Source organism: Amphiura filiformis, chromosome 9 (genome assembly GCF_039555335.1).
Source record: "Amphiura filiformis chromosome 9, Afil_fr2py, whole genome shotgun sequence".
Lineage (NCBI taxonomy): Eukaryota > Metazoa > Echinodermata > Ophiuroidea > Amphilepidida > Amphiuridae > Amphiura > Amphiura filiformis.
The window spans coordinates 65,890,852-65,909,173 of NC_092636.1; the positions used below are offsets into that span (position 1 = coordinate 65,890,852).

At 38.4% G+C, this 18,322-nt stretch overlaps 1 protein-coding gene across 1 annotated transcript; it reads left to right on the forward strand.

Annotated features, from left to right (window-relative positions):
* The first annotated feature begins 525 nt into the window (after positions 1-525).
* LOC140161328 (FAST kinase domain-containing protein 1, mitochondrial-like) lies at positions 526-17,697 on the forward strand. The gene is made up of 7 exons (XM_072184808.1): positions 526-614; positions 9,470-11,822; positions 12,819-12,962; positions 13,117-13,230; positions 14,181-14,328; positions 15,025-15,139; positions 16,026-17,697. Exons 2-7 carry the CDS (start codon positions 9,536-9,538, stop codon positions 16,338-16,340), a joined length of 3,123 nt encoding a protein of 1,040 aa, XP_072040909.1. The 5' UTR covers positions 526-614; positions 9,470-9,535; the 3' UTR covers positions 16,341-17,697.
* Positions 17,698-18,322: the final 625 nt, after the last annotated feature.

Sequence of the window (18,322 nt, forward strand, 5' to 3'; positions counted from 1 at the left end):
AAGTTTGTGATTTCATTACGCCTTTTTTAGGAATGATTTACAAACAAAGTCAAAAATATTCAGAGTACAATCAATACCACCAATGTCAAGAAAAAAGGTGTTATATAAACCTAATAAGAAGCATGTCTTAAAATCACTAGATATAAACAAATACCATATGGCATCTAAACGATTAATTTTCAAAATGGGGTCTACAACTTTAACATAGGTCACAGACATGGGGGTCAAAAAAGTTTTGACATAAATTTTCCAGACCCCACCAAAGTAGGCATATTTATGAACGCCCCCCCCCTCCTTTGCAAAAAAACGTTTCATCATTGTAATGAGGCGTAGGGCCTACTGAGCTGAGCTGACTGCTGAGGACTAGCGATTGGTCAATCTTTATCGCTGAGCGACGAAAGATTGATATTTGACCAATTAGTAGCACGCTTTTCCCAACACGGCAAAAATCGCGGTACCTCATTGGCTAGAAAACAATCGCTGCGATGGAGTATTAATTTAGCTTAATGTTTTTGTTACGTAGGATTTTCACGAACTTACGAAACTGTGAAAGTAATGAAGTTTATGAACAAAATGCAGTGGTTATGATAATACGATTTTGCAGTTTACGAAGGGTTAGTAAAGCTTTGTTTTTTAGTCCTGTAATTAGTCAAATTTTAGTTCATCGTAATCAAAGAATCAGTCTTAATTCATGTCATAGTGTAGTAGTTTTTAATTACGAAATTAGGCTGCTGAATTCGACAGTTTTGCATGCAGGTACTTTACCACGACCACGTTCTGATGTAAGCTTAAATTTTTGTCAGAGTATTAAAACGTGACATTCATAATAATATATATATGTGAGTGGCATTGTGGCATCTGCATGTGTTGTTTTTCCTAATATTATAAACATCAGGGCTGATCAGGCCAAGTAAATGTGATCGTAATGTCAAATAATAAAATGTAGGTATGCCAGGCAAACACATTTGCTAGTCAGCCAAATTCGCCGACAATGTCAATGCATTTTTACATAGAAATTTAAAACTTGTGCCCGAAGAAAGAAACCTATATAAATATGTTTTCTATACTTCACTTGACCCAAATATATGATTTTTTATGGTGATAAGTCACTCGCACATGGAATTTTAGAGGATTTTGATAGCAGTTCCATTAAAAAAGCTGCTATCATAATGAGACTAAGATCTAGAAACACCCCGAAATGCCGCTTTTGGGGAATTTTGCTAGCTGAATCTTTTGACATTGTTTGATGAAAGTCAATCTTTGACAAGATGTAACTTTGCTACGGAAAGTGCTATGAAAAAAAGGTTTTCAGTTTTGGCTTTGTTTACTCAAGGGCTTTAATTTGATATATAAAATGATGCAGTTTGATGGCAAATTTGAATTCACCTAGCATACCTATAAAATGATAGGCCAAGTAAAATAAAAAACATGTTTCACGTCCAGGTTTTTGAAAAAGAGGAGGAAGAGGCAGTTGTTCATAGTAACTACAAATTTCGAACGTTTGAGGACTTGTTCTCAAGTTGTAGCAGGTTCCAAAATGGTGCCCAGTACGTAAAATGTTGGCAAGTTTGCAATTGCATTAATATATCTAGTAAAATACTCACTTTAGAAACCTGTGGCACTGATGTATGTTAGTGATTCCTGAACTTATTCTACGTATCAGCTGTTGTCCAAAGAAATAATTAAAAAGATGATTTTTTAGTGATTTTTAAGAGCAGCGAAAAGTCCATGCCATGACTATGTCGCCAGTAGACCCGTTGTTTACCCACTTATGGAGCTGCTCGAGCTTAAACTGGCCCGAGTTGTTTATTTATTATAATATTAAAATCCACGTGCAACACATGCGCATTCAGTCACACGGCCGGTTGATGAATTCTTAGAAAAATCTAAAGAAAAAAATTTAGATGTGGATAAATTAGGTTTTTATTGTTTTTAAAATATTCTAACTTAAGAATGTACCATTTTCAGGTTGTTTTTTTAAAGGGTAATGAACATTATTGACATTTTTATCAAACATTTTCTAAGACATAAATGAAGATGGTGCTGGATGGTACCTGCGTACTGCAACAACTTTATCTAAAGTCCACTCAAAATTAACCATCAAAATTAATTTCTTTTTTAAATATCAGCATAACCGAGGTTAGTTGAGATACTATTTATTTGCTTTTTACAATAAATATTAATTTTAATGCATCAAGTCATTCGATGTCAGTGGATGGAGTTTTTGTATTTTGTTTCAAGGCAGAATGACAGATTACATCAATTCTGCTGGCGCACATGGGAGTATAGGGTTAATCCACCAGTCCTTCAACTGCTTACGCACGGTCATCAGGTTGTGCCATGTTTATTGTTTTGAGATTGGGGTGAGGGACTCAGGCTAGGCTGGGTCATGGGTCGAATACATCCGGGAATGCATCACAGATTTGCGAGTTGCAGCATTAAAATGGTGGAATGTCTGAAGCGACGCTAGAGGATTTCAAATGTGTGGAATTTTTTTATATTCTGTTACCATTTTAACTGGAAATCATACGGAATCGATGGATGCATATGAATCTTGTGATACTTAAAGGCCGCTATCAATATCTGGAAAACACATTAAGTTGGGAGCTGTACAAAGTTTGGTGGTATAGAGGTGAACATTGACTTGATTATATTTTAAGCCTACTTAATTGGGTTGTCCTGGTCAACTGGATCCCCCTTTAAGTATCATTCCATGCCAGTGTTGGTGAGTACTGACCGTTTGGGAAGTCACAGGTACTGTTGGCAAAATTTGTAATTTGCAAAAATCAGTGAATACCCGAATAAACGAATATTAGCATGTACATACTACCTGTTGGAACTCGCTAACGCGTGCTCACGGTGCGTATCGCGTACGCGCGGTGCATATCGCGTGCACGCGGTGCGCTCTCGCGTAGTGCGCGGAGTACCGACGGGCGCAGGCAGTGCGAGCATCAGAAAGCATTACATGAGGTGCATCTCATCGGACCAATAGGCCTATTTTAAAGACATGATTAATATAAAAATCATCAGTTACAGTTATGGTAAGGCCTATGTAACCCGTTTGCGTTCACATTTCTCCCGTTTGAATTGACGGCCTACATCCAGATACTACCGTACTAGAATTTCGGGGTATTTTTGGGTCCTCCGATGTGGTAGCAGGACAGGGCTTGGAAGAGGCGAAAGATGGGTTTTCAGATTACGGTTCCGAAGTACGGCGTCACAGCTACAAAACAGAGTTGATAGTTGTGTCTTAATCATTGAGAGACATATATCGTAGTAGTTTGAAAGGTCAGGACATGTATTATGGGTAACGGGTGTTAGAGATAGGCCTATCACGAGAACCGCCCAACCCGAGAACCGCGAAATCTAGTAATGTATAATCATAAAAATGATGATCGTCCCAACTACAAATTGAAATTTCGAAAGTTGGGGACTTTTTTCTCAAGTTGTAGCAAGTGCCAACATGGTGCCCTACAGTTTACTCGAGAACTCTAGCTTCGATTTGCACATGATAGTTACGCATTCGAAGCTAGAGTGCTTTGCTATGGTTTTTCGGTCGGACAGCGGTGCAATTTTTTGCACTGGAGGTTATTTATTCTGGTAATGTTGAAATTTGGATGAAAGTTATTCCGTCAATTGCAAGCCCGGCTACCAGGGACCCGGGCACTGTAGACACAATACCCGGGACTTTCACCCTGAAATTACCAGAAAGTACGTTCCCAGTATCCGGGACTGTACCCGGGATGTACAATCAGTCGTCCCGGTAGCGAGGCCATGAAAATACTTTAAATTTTGGATTTGCTGATTAAAAACATTGAAAATTAATACAGCACTTTGAAACCCGGCTGGCATGGGCGGGGACAGTACCGGGGGTTCCACCCACAATTTGTGCCCCGGTACCTGGGACAATACCCGGGGCATAGCGGGGATTATTACAATTGCCTTTGGTAATCTCCCCCGCTACGTCCCCGCTGTGCCCGGGTCCCTGGTAGCCAGGCTTGCAATTGACGGAAGCATTATTTCGATGAGTCAACTGTATCTTTTGAGCAAGATTTGCCTATTTTGGGCAGTCTAAAATTTAGCTGAAGTGTAATTTTAGCAACATTTTTGATGCAATCGCCTGTCGTGATCGGCTGTGTTTACTTCTGACCTTCCATTGTTTTACACGGTGTCATGCTTCAGCGAATCCGACTACATTTTGAATGCTACGGTCTCTAGCCTAGAATGTGAAGCAAATTCTTGGCTAGACTTCTCGAGCAACCTACAGTCTGTCCACTACAGTACACAGTATCAAATTGTATTTTAACAAAATATCACTTCTTACCGTTCCTCACGTGAAGGTAAGACTTAAACAATACATATTTGGTGCATGTGTGAAAATTTTGGGTACCGGGGTACATTTAAAGACTATAAAATTACCAAATTTGTGACCGTAGCGATCGTCACCATTAAAACAAATATTAATGTCTCATAGAGATAACATGGTAGAGAAGAAATTTCATTTTCTTGCTGTGAAATGCAGATTTAATGAAGAAAAGAGATGCAGGATGGAAGTCTTAGTGTTATTTTTCAGGATTATATCACAAAACTGAACATGTGAGTACTTATGAATGCAGGGTGAACCTTTGAAACATCGACATGAGTTCATGGTGCGGCTGCCTCCATGTGCCCCGCTTTTTGTGATACTACGGAAGTCATGGCCCTATTAGGCTATGGCGAGGAAGGAACCAATAGGGCCATGATGTGTTGGGCTAATTTCAGAGTAGACTGACTGTACAGTGTCAGTGTTATTGTTTTGGCAAGTGTGCATAATTACTGGTCCTGCGCCATGAGTTGGAAAATTTTGAAAATTACAATGGCTTTCCTCTTGCAGCTAAGACTAAGTAGGCCTACATGTAACATCTTACTCAGCGTTTGAAATAAGGTGCGTCTTTGCGTCATACCCGTGAAAGTAGGTGCGGACCCTCAAATTTCCTACGGTACGGGTCCACGTGACCCGTAAAATATGAACCAAGCAAAGAGCAGAAAATCCTAGTTTTGTAGTTCCAATGGAAAATCTGGCACATAAATCTATGTCACACCATTGTGTTTTCATATGGGCATAAACACAACCTCGTGGTATCATCCCCATTCATCCGTGGTAGGGAAACACTTGAGGTAGGCGCATATTGAGTACCGTACCTCATTATAATAATTTATTATGTGTATGTAACACTAACAGCTGGTCAGACCCTTGAAAATTAGTGAGGACCCTTGAAATTTCAAAAGCAAGGGTCCGACGTCGGACCCTTGAAAATTGGTGAGGACCCTTGACATTTCAAAGGCAAGGGTCCGGAGGACCCCTGGAGTTTTTGTCTTATTTCAAAGCCTGATCTTACTTGATGAGGCTTGTTTTCCCTGAGCATTTTGAAACCTTTTTAATGAAAATTGGCCAAGAAATGAGCTGGTGCTGGCCAAAATACCATTTTCAGGATATATATTTGTAATAAAATGATGTTAATTTCATTTTGGTGTCTATTTATAAATTATATGTATTTGGGGTCTGTTAATCCAGAAATTGTGTTTTCATGACACATGGGCCTTCCTGTTTCTTTAAAATAAACTTTTAAAAATGTGAAAATGGCTCCTTAGGCCTATAGAAAAATTATCAAATTCGTGGACATCGTGGAACATTCAACTACGCTTGTTACTCCGCGACTAATCATGCTAACTACACGCGCGTACAACGCTACTCTACGCGTCCATATTAGCGAGGCTATCTGCGTACAACTGGTTACTACGCACAGCCACGCAAAGAGTATGTTCCATGATGTCCACGAATTTGATAATTTTTCTATAGTAACCATGGCTCCCAAATGATTATTGATGAAAATATTCCCCGTCCAAATACTTGTTTTGGCCGGCACCTTCTCATTTTTTGGCCGATTTGGATGAAAAAGGTGTCAAATTGCTCAGGAGATCATGCCGCATCAAATAAGCTTTCCCTTAAGAAATTTGAAACATCACCCTTTTTAAAAGGTTGTTTAAGGATGCACACAGGATCACTGAAGTGTTACATGGCCAAAATTGAGTTTTCATCACTAATGTCATCTTCAAACCGTATTTTATCTTGTCATTAATAGATTTTAAAGAAATCTTAAAATTTGAACCATAAGAAAAGCTATTTTAAAGACCCTTTTTCATTAAAAATTCGTTAAAATGCAAAAGCAAATAAATTATTGTTTTCCCGCAATAGATCGCGTTCTCGTAACGCTGTGACTGCGGCGCATAGCTAGCAAAGACACGCACACATGGTAAACTGGATGGGCGAGGTGATTACTGATTGAGGCAGGCGCTGGAGTCGCCAATCGCGATCACTACCGTATTTTATCGTATTGATCTCCATTGATCTCTTCCAAGGTAGGTAAAGCTTGCACCATTGCATTGCGAAACTGCGGGCCGACAGACAACCACCGTCCCCGTCCCAGAATCAGTAGGCCTACTCGATAAATTTCGCCAAAAAAGTGCTGATATAGTGGTATAAATTATAGGTTTTTTTATATGAACATAGGCCTAATAGTGAATTTTTTGTTTATTTTTGTTTTGTTTTTCAAGTTTCATTCTGAACTTGAAAAGATGAAATTTATCTGTAAGAAGTAGTTACCCGTAAGAAGCCCTGTAATGATGACGCAATCTGGTAGATACGATAGAAAACGTAGGCCCTAAATATTTTGCTAGTATGCTAGACTTAGCCCGTATTATAGTACATCATTAGGCTTATTATTTTATGTTTAAAAATTTGTTTTATTTCATTCATTCATTCATTCATTTCATTGTTGTTATTTGATTTACCAAGTTGGTATAGTTGGACAAGAATATAGGCTTATGATATTAGCTTATATTTTATGCAGTCCCAGCCTTGGTTCGGGAGCCTCTGCGGTCGTTCAGTCTCGTCTTCATTTTGAAGACCATAAAAAATAGGCAAGCAGTTACTACCGGTAGGCCTATATTAGATACCTAAGGCCCTGAATAATGTTTCAAAGTGTTATTAAAACACGGATTTAAGATTATTAAAAACACGGATTTACGTTCTCTACTCCTGATTGACCATTAACGCAATGTCAAAAACGTTGACATTTCAATACATCATATCGACCATCTAGGCATAGGCCTACAACTCTATGTCAAAATGTCGATATTTGAAATCGGCATAGCGAGCACGCTTTATGAAAGCATAATTTCAAACGAGAAATATAATCGAAAACGCATAAATTGCGTGCTTTTTCATAACCAATTTTAACTACATTTCCATTAGTAGGCCTATACCATGATTACGAACACTTTTTGCGAATGTTTTGGCCGAATTCCTTTTTATTTGCACTATGTTTGTCTGGCTTTCAACTTTCACGTTTATAATGTTTTCTGCATACTTTAAAAGGTAAACTGCTTTAAAGCATTTTTCGTGAATGTTTTCATGCAGTGTTTTAAAACGCTCTTTAGGCCTATAGCATGCATGATGCCTATATACGGTACTGCATAAACCACAATCTAATTTAAAGCCATAAGTGTTCCGTTTTCTACTTTTGAAATTCTGGTTTGTTAGGCTATGTAAATGTCCGTGTTTTTCAGTTTTCTTGTGACCTCTCCGTGTTTTGCCCGTTTAACATATATATAGCCTAGGCCTACCTTTTGTCCGTTTTACAAGAAGTTTATTCAAGACATATTACAACTTTTACCCCACTTTTTACACGTTTATTTGATTGAAAACAACAACAGACACACTTTTAAAAAATTTGTTGTTGTTGTATTTTATTCACTTTTTATGCGGTACAAAATATTTTACAACTTTATTGTGGCTTTAGGCCTATAATAGGCCTATGACTTTTGCACGTGTTTGATATTCCGTAAAAAGTTACAAATTAAATATGATAACAACAAACAATTATACAAAAACGGAATATTGAATATCGGAATAAGAAAAGAAAAAAAAATCACCAAAAACGATCAATTAAAACATCGCAATTATCATGATTATGTCTCAATTTATTCTTCATTTCATAAAACTTCCTGATTATCTGCTAAAATAATTGCTTGTCAGTTATTCTATGCTAATTTTAATGTTCTGATGTCCGCAAATTTTAATACAGAGCATGATCTTTTTTTATACGTAACAGGACAAAATTGTGCTTAAATAATCATGGTTTCGCTCAAGGCAACACGACCATGCACTGTGCAACTTATTCGCGTAACCTGTCTGTCTGGCCGCGCGCCCTGTCGCTCCTCAAACGCCGACGCGACGCCGCGGCTTTGCCGGAAGCTCTGCTGCACCATGGAAACAAGACTGCAGTAAATAAAATGGCTACACCATGTGGATAAACATCTGCCGAATGTGCACGGATAATTTTGTTATATTGTATATTTTACCTTCTAAATCACCAAACAAATGCCAATCTGCTGCAGTAGGACGCCCCTTCTCATTTTCTAACTTGACCAAACGTCACAAATCACCGGATTATATATTTATGGAATAATCTTCAAAAATGGACCTAAAATCCGCTGTATTTTTCTAAATCGCGATTTTCGGCAAGTTCACTTTTGACCACTTTTAACCATTTTGGTCCGCCATAGCGTCTAAATGAAGCATCACTGAGGTAAGTTTTTAAGTCAAACGTTTAGATATGGCCAAAATCTAGATAGTGTTTTTTCATTTTTTTAAATTAGGGCCTAGAACGTTTTTTATCACCCATGATTAAAAAATTTGAACACGGGTCACACGTTTTTACTGATTTTTTGCCTATATTTTAAAAACTAAGCAAAATTTCGAAAAAATAAAAAAACACTTTCTCGATTTATTTGTCTAAATGAATAAAATTCATGTGTTACGGTTTTTGCTTTTCAAATAATTTTTTTATGGCGGACCAAAAATTTTTGGTCAAAAAAGCCGTTTTTTAGGATTTTCTCGAAAATTGTACTTTTTGACCCAAAACTGACATTTTAAATGGATTTATGAGCTCATTTCCGTTCAAAAAATGTATACATTTATATACTTTACATGAATAGTTTTAGAGTTATGAGGTGAATAATAATGGATAATTAGTGATCCTGTGTGCCTCCTTAACCTACCCGTATTAAGAGTGTACATGTATGAACCTGTAACATATTATCCAGTTTAATATTCTCCCAATTTCTGCTCCAGAACATGTTAAACTCTTGGGGTTAATTAATCCCTTGTGTCAAACAGAATAAGCAGAGTGTATGCTCACCAATGCACTCCAGATAGTACGGGGAGTAAATTATGCTAACACAAATTTTCAGCCACAATGTCAAAGGTAAAATTTCTAGCCCAAAATAAGATTTGGTTGAAATGGTTGATAAATCATTAATGCACTCACAACAAATAATGTATAGATACTGATCCACATGTTCTTTTGATCATCAATTTAAAAAGTAAACTTCTTCCTTTTCTTTTTTCTTTACATTCTTGTTTCAGATTCCTTGAATGTTTTGAAATCTGATCAGCAACTCCATCATCCAGTCAGTCAGTCAGTCAGTCATTATGGCGTCTGTATTGAAGCATGGTGCCAAGAGACTTGCCACGCTGCCTTCCAACTTGCCTCTACACACAATCCATCCACCCAGTTTATGTTTACAATGCCTTAGTCTAGAGGCACTACATACAAGATCATCCGTACAACTCCTAAGTAAGACTCAGAGAACATATTCACAGCAGAAATCCCAGCTTCCAAGTCTTCATTATGATAGAAGTAACTTGCATTTGAATCCTCTCAGAAGACTTGGTGCTTCAACACCTGCTGGTATAGCTGTAACAACCTTTGATCCACTACAGACAGAGATTGCTATGTCAACAACAGTAGATGGTTTGTTTGGTGCTGTGAGTGCTAATAGATCTCTGCTAGAGTTGAACCATGTATGCAGCATCTTTAAGAAACTTGAGGCTGTAGTCGAGGTAGAGTCGTGTCCTGATAAGCAGCAACAAATAGTTGAATCGGTCAAACATCACCCGGAATTCATGAATCTGTGCTTGATAGCTCAAAAGAAGGTTATGGACATGACTAGTGATGAACTTACCGATACTATGGAGTCAATGATACGATTTGTGTGTGGTGGGTCGGAATCTTCGTATCCATTGGTCCGTGGTGTTCCTGATGCATTGCAACGTCACATGCTTAACTGTAAAGGGTCTCTAGCAGCATTCCCTCTTGTTAGTGAGTTGTTTGTAGAAGGTTCTCACAGATTGCATTCATTTGATCTCCACCAGCTGGCGAAATATGCTATGTTTGTCAAATGTAGTCATTCAGAACTCCGATTCATTTTGCAGCTTGGGCCCATTGCAGAACAGTTGTCCCAAGTACTTGATGATTTGGACCCTAGTAATCTTCCTGAGTTGATAGCTTTAATGACAGCAACAATAGATGTTTCAACTGGAGATTTGCAAAACAGAGTGCTGAAAAAAGTAACAGACTTGCTACATTTTGCTGTGCAAAGAAAAGATGTGTTTCTAACAGGGAATGATATTGTACGCATCCTCACATACGAATGGAAAGCTTACAGAAATGGTAGCTATCTGGAGCTCAACGATATATGCTATCAGCGACTATTGGAGATCAAAGAGGATATGTCTTTGGAAGATCTGCACAAAGCAAACATGATCCTCTTTGATTTAGACAACTTTGATAGGCCCATCAAATTTGTGAACACACTTCTTGAGGAGATGTTGAAGAGGCTTCCTTCTCTAAGAAGTGCCTATGAAATCGGATTAGCATTGGAAAACATAAGCATTCTGTCTAGCACAGATTCATCAGTGAAGTTTGTGATTGAGGATCACATAAAAGAACTACTTAATGATTATTGTGATGTCCCTCTACGTAGCATCTGCATTGCATTGAGACGATCAAAGTACATTTACTCCACACCACTTGTTCAGAAACTTGCAGAACGAATCAAACTAGCAACGTTATCTACTTCCGACATAGTTCATGTTGTAGAATATTTCCAATTACTACCTGAACCAAATGCATTGATCCTACAGATGTATGATGTCTTGTTACAAAGACTTTGTCAAATTAAAAAAGAATCTCTATCTGCCCAGCTTTGTGTCAATGTCCTCTACTGTATATCGCTATTACCCCAGGAAACAATTGCTGATGTTGACCTGCAACTGTCTATGTATGAAGACTTGCTACCACAGCTCAGTGATCGATACATCAATTTGCTTTCATTTGCACTGCAAAGACTCAAGTTCAAACTCAAGCATGTTGTAGAGATGCAGCATACTATTCAAGACTTGTTAGAAAAGGTCAACTTCCATGCTGTATGCAATATTGAACAGAATAAGAGTGTGCATCATTTGAATAATCTCTCTAAGTATATCCTGAGAGAAGGTCAAGGCGATGTGGTGTTCTTAGATAGAGTCATGAAGCAATACACAGAAAAATTGGATCAAATCTCACACCCACGTATAGCTGCCAAATGCGCCAATGTACTGTACAAAGCAGGCTACCTTCATGTGCCACTCATGAATAAAATAGCAGAAGTAATCACTAAGAACATTCACAAAGTGAAACCCTTTGATATCACTTCAATCATAGCTCCATTCTGTCACCTTGGCTACCATGATCCACCAAATGCAGATGAGTTCTTTGATGCTTGCATTAATAGAGTCATTCCGTTCCTGGACGAAGTGGAGCGTAGCAACATACCTAATGCATTCTACTTGGTGTCGTTAGCCTCATATTTGTCCTGTGTACAGAGGTATCCAGAAGTGTTGCTCAAACGCATCTTTAGTGTGGAATTTCTGGACAGATTTGATGCTGCCTTACAAGGTAAGAATGATAGCATGATTGCATGAACATTCATGCTTCGGCTCAGTAAATGCAAAAAAATTACATCTGCAATATGACTGGGCCATCACACTGATTTGAACAAAGCTCAATGCACAGATTTAGAGTTTCTCTATTGGAAGTCAATTTGTGCCTAAATTCCTTCCCACAATGCAATATGCATGTTGCACAGCAAATGAGATATACATGTACTAATCTCAGCACTGTATATATTGTTATGCAATGCGCCCATTGCATTGTGGGATGAATTTCTGCACACAAAACTGTAGAGAAATCCTAAATCTATGTATTTTTAGATGAGAGTTAAAGAGGCTATACAGATCTGCATCATGGCCAACCAGTCATCTTTTAGCAAGGATGGGGAGCACTGGAAGTTACCAAAAATTATGATGTAACAATTACAGCACATATCAAAAAGGTCAGATTGGGTCATTCTCCTGAAGAAGGTAGTAACATCAGTTTTACAATTTTGGAAATTTAAATATTTTTGTATAGAGATCAAAGGGTCACATTCATTTTAAGGAAGAGGGGACTTTTTGTATTGAAATCAAAGGTCAATTCGCCAGCGAAGTGTTACGTGTAATCCGATTATCAATATGTCAATTGGATCACGCTTTTGAGTTCTGCACCACGATCAAAATGATTGCAACGCAAAGTCTATGGCATGTATTACCAATTCCTAAAGGTGCGTATTCCAGTTACTAATGTGTTATGTAACCACTTCGCTGGCGAATTGTGATATTGGTAAAACAGTGGGAAGTGGAAATTTTGTTATCATTTTCAGGAGTGACATTTAAACAATCACATTTGAAGCAAGGTGGCACTGTGGGTCACATATTAAGGTCATGTTCCAAACTAATCTCTGCAGGATTATACTGAAATTGTACATGTAAATACCTGAACTAATGTAGTTTTCATTTAATACAGAAGTTTATCATCTACATACCTGTTCACATAGTTCTGTCTCTTTTGATATAGACGCAGCAAGTGATGGCAAGCTGTACATGGTAGGAGAATTCCGTCGTCGTATGATGCATCTAAACCGATCCGTGGTGTTGGAATGCCCAGAACTTCAAATCCCCTGGTTTCATGAGGAACACTGCTACAATATGATCCAGAAAAGTAAGTTTCCATGTAGCCAATAAATGAAAGTTACATCAGCCATACATGTAAAATATTTTACTTTTGGAGATGTGACTCTCTTTAGGTGGAAATATTCTCAGACTTCTGATATTTCCCTCTTTCCATTTTAACGATGTGTCATTTCATATTGCAGGGACAGCGAGGCTTAGCCCTACTCATCTGGATCTACAGAGTGCCTTAGTGGAGGTCCTAGGAGGAGCTCAGTATCTCAGATCATTGGTGGTTTGCCCATACTTTGTAGAAGTCAGTAAGTACATGTACCTCAGCATTTGTCATTATTAACCCCTTGTACACTATTGCCTATTTTGGAGCCCCTGATTGGTTAATTAAAGTAAAGGTAAAGGAGAAGATCCTGTATAAACAGTGATCGGAGTGCCCACCTCTCTTTCATTGGCGATTGGGCTAGACTCCTCCATAGAATGTTGCTATAGGGGAATCGCTACACCTCCTCTACAGCGAGTCTGTTACCTTCCCAGCATTTAAGAATACCGGGGTGGAAAGGAGTAATCAAGATAAAGTGCCTTACTCAAGGGCACAACACGATGGCGTCGCCGGGGCTCTAACCCGCAACCTTCCGATTATGAGTCAGTGCCCGTTCCGCTAGGCCACCATGCTCCCTGGTTAATTACATGACATAATCATCTGAATAACCAATTTAAATAGAGCTCTTAGATCTCTTAGCAATTTTAAGCTTAATTCCCCTTCAGCCCTACTGACTATTTGTACCATATTTATGATTAGCTTGTGAAGATAGCTTGTTGTAACCAATTAAAAATACTGCTTAGAGACGGATAATTTGTCTTGTAGTGCTCTTGGGGTTTACACATTGGAGACATTGTTCTAATTGTAATACTAGTATCAGGGGCAGATCCAGGAATTTTCAATAGAGGGGGCGCCGAGCCACCGTGGCAGCTCGGCACCCACACAAAGTCAGGCGACGCTCTGCAAAAATACATAAAGTCAGACGCCGCTCTGCAAAAAATAGAGGGGGCGCCCCCCTTTAAACCCACCCCTGAGTATTGCCTTGTTTAAAGTACTTCATAGGTCATACATACATGTATATGGATGACTTATAGTAATTTGCTTTTCATAACTATGAGAAACCTAACTATTAGAAAACAATGACAATATATTCATGGTAGATTCTGATTCGAACCCCCATTCCAAAGAAATGTATCATGTTCTTTTCTTTTGCAGTGTTTGAGTATGTGTTGGACCCTGATGGTAACCCATTGGCAATAGCAGAGTATGGTAGTGCCCTAAACTTTGGTAGAAGCAATAGAGTTATGTCTGATCTCATGCAGTGGGGAACACAGACTAAAACCCTACCTAAGGGTTCACAGAGGTAAGTCCATTAGCATGTGTTCACAACAATTGTTTGAGAGTAGGGATTATGTGGTAGGTTATCCCCGAGAGTGGGGTAATGGAAAGGGGGCTCCCCTCTGATGCATGAAATCCTGCATAAAATAACCAGTGGAGACTTGCTGGGGTATTGTCTGTAAAAAGTATGTATTTAATAGATAATATCTATAAATTAAATTCAGACTTCCAAAAAATGTCCGCATTTAATTTAGAATTTGGTAAGTAATTCTTGAGAGTGCACAATCGTTTGGTGGAGGTGTTAGGCTGCCAACTTGTACTTTTAGCTCTCGGTTACTGTAGAAAGGAGTAGTGTATAATGAACCCAGTGACTAGGCACTGAACTTGTAACTGTTTTTCCTTCCACATCAACATTATTTTCAATGGATGTTTGAATTCACATTGTGTTTTTGGCAAAGAAACCAGCGTTCTTTGTAGTTTGGTAGCATTTGGTAAAATAAATTTGAACGCAACATGATGTAATATGAAATATGTAAAGAAATATGGGTAAAGTCCAACAGCAGCAATTGCAAAGTCATCACATATCAACAAGTATCTTCCATGACTACAACTGTGTTATAGACGATACTTGGGAATCATCAAATTTGAGACTTGCAAGCGAAACCACACACTGATGATGTTTGTTACTTACACTCAATGTTGTATGATATCTTTGTGACAGGGTCGCTGTAGACTACATGCATCCACATTTCTACAACATCAACTCCAGCAGCTTACTGGGTGGTTATATCTTGAAGAGAAGGCAACTGGAAATCATGGGATTCAAATACATTCAGGTAACATGATTCCCCAGTTGTGTTACATGCATTAAACATGGGTTTTCTTTCGGGAAGGGACAGCACAAAGTGGGATCTTTAAATCGGGCTAGACCAAGCCAAACAAGTATCTTGGCTAGAAATTGATTTGCCTGTCATCTGAATAAAATTGTCACATATCCTACATGTGACATTGAAAACATTAAACATGTTTAAACAGCGTACAGGGGTAAAATGAGATTGAATATGTTGCTATATTGGCTTGTTTTAGGAATATAATCTACTGCTAAGCTTACAGAACAGAGCTAGAATAAAGAGAAAACAAACACGTACACCCCCTACACACTAGATTCATTCAAGAAACATGTTGTGACTTTGATGCAGTGAAATGTCATCTCAATGAAAAATTGAGAAAAAATAATAATCAATTCTTCCTTTGGCACACAAACATTCTACATAGAGTGAACACTGGCATCGATGTTTCCCCCATACTGTACCCACCCCTACTTGTAATCGCAAAATGTTAAAAACCCTACCTGTAATTGCTTCCTATTGTTATTTGTAGACCAACCCAGCAAACACAAAGTGTTAACACTCCTACATGTAATGGCTGCCTGTTGTAGACCAACCCAGCAAACATAAACATGCAGGTTTTTGTAAAAACTGTAAAAATTTTACAGGGGTGTGAAATCTCCTCTTTTAAGCTGAATTCCTCTTTTTTGGAAATTTCTTTGAGGCAAAATTTTAGCTTTTTCTTTTGTTTTCAGCCCATTTTGAGCATATTTCATTGCTTTTCCTCTTTTTTGAACAAAGTTCCTCTTTTTTCAAGAGGTCACTCACACGCCTGATCCAATTTAACCACTGGACATATATTTATTTTCTCTCTCGATTATTCCGTCTCCCACAGATCCCATATTATGAGTGGAGATCCGCATCTCTTCCAGGCAAAGAGGACAAAGCTGAATATCTTCAGAAGCTTCTCTTCAGCAACCAATCAGCTCTCACTGGACCTATCACAGTGCTAAGAGATGAAATAGATCCAAACCAAAGAAAACATCAGCATCAGAAAGACATCTCCCAGAGAGCCGTGGTACTGCCAGGGTATAAATCTTTAGGTGGGGTTGACCTGAGAGTGCGAGAGGAAGATATGGTAGATGACCCAACGCTCATGAGAGTTTTGAAAAGCTTCACCGGCTCTAGTGAAGGGCAAAGATATAAATGATTGGAAGAAGTCCTTTCATGATGGAGTTCATCAATGCTCATTAGAGTCATGAACAGTTTGGTTAGCATTCAGTGAAGGCCAAAACATGATACCAAGAAGTTTGTTTTATGTTGAATCTCATGGTTGTAATCCTGATGTCAGAGAAATATCTTAAAAAAATTACCAATGGCTTTTGCCAGATGAAAAACAGCTCGTAATATTTGTGACCCTCCACCATAAATGGACTGTTAAGTCATTTTCACCTTTTGGGATATTATTGGACAAGCAAATTCTACAATGATATATTGCATGCCTAATGCCGACATATATATATTGCTTGTTAGGAAGGAAAAAGTAGAGAAAACAATCCTTGTTCTGCTAACATTATATCCCCTTTGTGGTGAATGGTCACACTAAGACTGCTCCACACATATGACTGCGTCAACAGAGGGGTCACTTCGGTGAGTTATACATGTAGTATTTCTTTTGAATTCTGTAAGATGATGAAACTATCTTATCGTTTTCATATGTATATAAATTAGTTTGATTGGTACCATATTTTACCTAATTATAATCTTTTGCTAGGTTCTATTTCAGCGCTAACCATCGCGTATACACGCGCAACGTCAAGCATGTGCATAGGACCTTGTGCGAAATAATATATGCTGGATGGTTAGCAGTACACTTAATTTGTAAAAGGAAATCTGCAAAATATTACAGTGCCCCCCCCCCCCTATAAGCATCCCCATGGAATTTTTCAAGTGACAAAGTCAAACCACCCTTCTCAATGGAGGTCTGTACAACTAAATTTTGTCTAATGTGTAATAATAAAGTAAACATCTTTACCTTCCAGCGTGGGACAAAATCAAAAATACACCCGTCATTTTACGGTTTGGTAACCATATGGGATACAAACATGTATCATGCTCACGTCCCTTTTTATATCACTCATACATAAATGGTAAATATTAGACAGTTCATTGGCTGATTGCCATTTATCATTTTACCATCAGCCTCTTTGTATGAGAGTTTTTACCATCATAGTGCTGCGCCATAGTGCGCCTGCGCCAGGCTGTGTGCCGACTCTGAGACTTAACTAGTTAGTTATGGGGTGGACCACAAAATGAAGTATGTCACGACAAAACAGTGTTTGGTTGATGAAAAATGTATTTCCTACCTCGTAAAATTTATGAATGAGTGATATAAAACAAAATACTGCCTTAAATTTGTGTAATGGTTGAAATTCAGTCGCTCAGTGAAAGATGTATTGTCTCACCGTTCCAGTTAGTGGAATGGAACAAGCCATCTTTCACCTCGTGATTATATTTTGACAGTCACACTCATAGACAGTTAATATTTGTCATAATATTCAATTTTATATACCTCATCTAAAGATTCCCGCCATCTGATTGGTTAAAAGAGCGGGCATAGTTTTGACTATGCCCGCTAAAGTTACTATTCCCCGGGCATAGTTCTGCGTGTGCTTTGTTCCTAGCGTAAAATGCTATTACGCACGCGTTAATGTTTTCGCGCGCTATAATTACGCGGAAATCGCAGATTGTAATCTGTGCCGTTCGCATTGAAACGTTTAGTTTTAATTTCTCTTGCCAAAACCGATGCTTTTAACCAAACAGATGACAAGAATCTTAAGATTCGGTATATAAAACAAATATTGACTGCTATGAGGGGCACAGTTAAAATTATAGGCCCGAGGTGATGTCAAAACCATGACTATGCCCTCAGCTTCGCCGGGCATAGTCATGGTTTTGACATCACCGAGGGCCTATAATTTTAACTGTGCCCCTCATAGCAGTCAATATTTGTATACTGTTACCCCAGCTGCCCAATTTTTAGAATCGCTCTCTGATTTGTTATAACACATGACGTGAGAGCACTGTATTCTGCAATAATGGGTTGAACACCATAACACATTCTATGCATAGCATTACGCTTGAGTTTCTTTGCAATATTTCTGTGATGTGTGTGCTGTCACTTATGCTGTG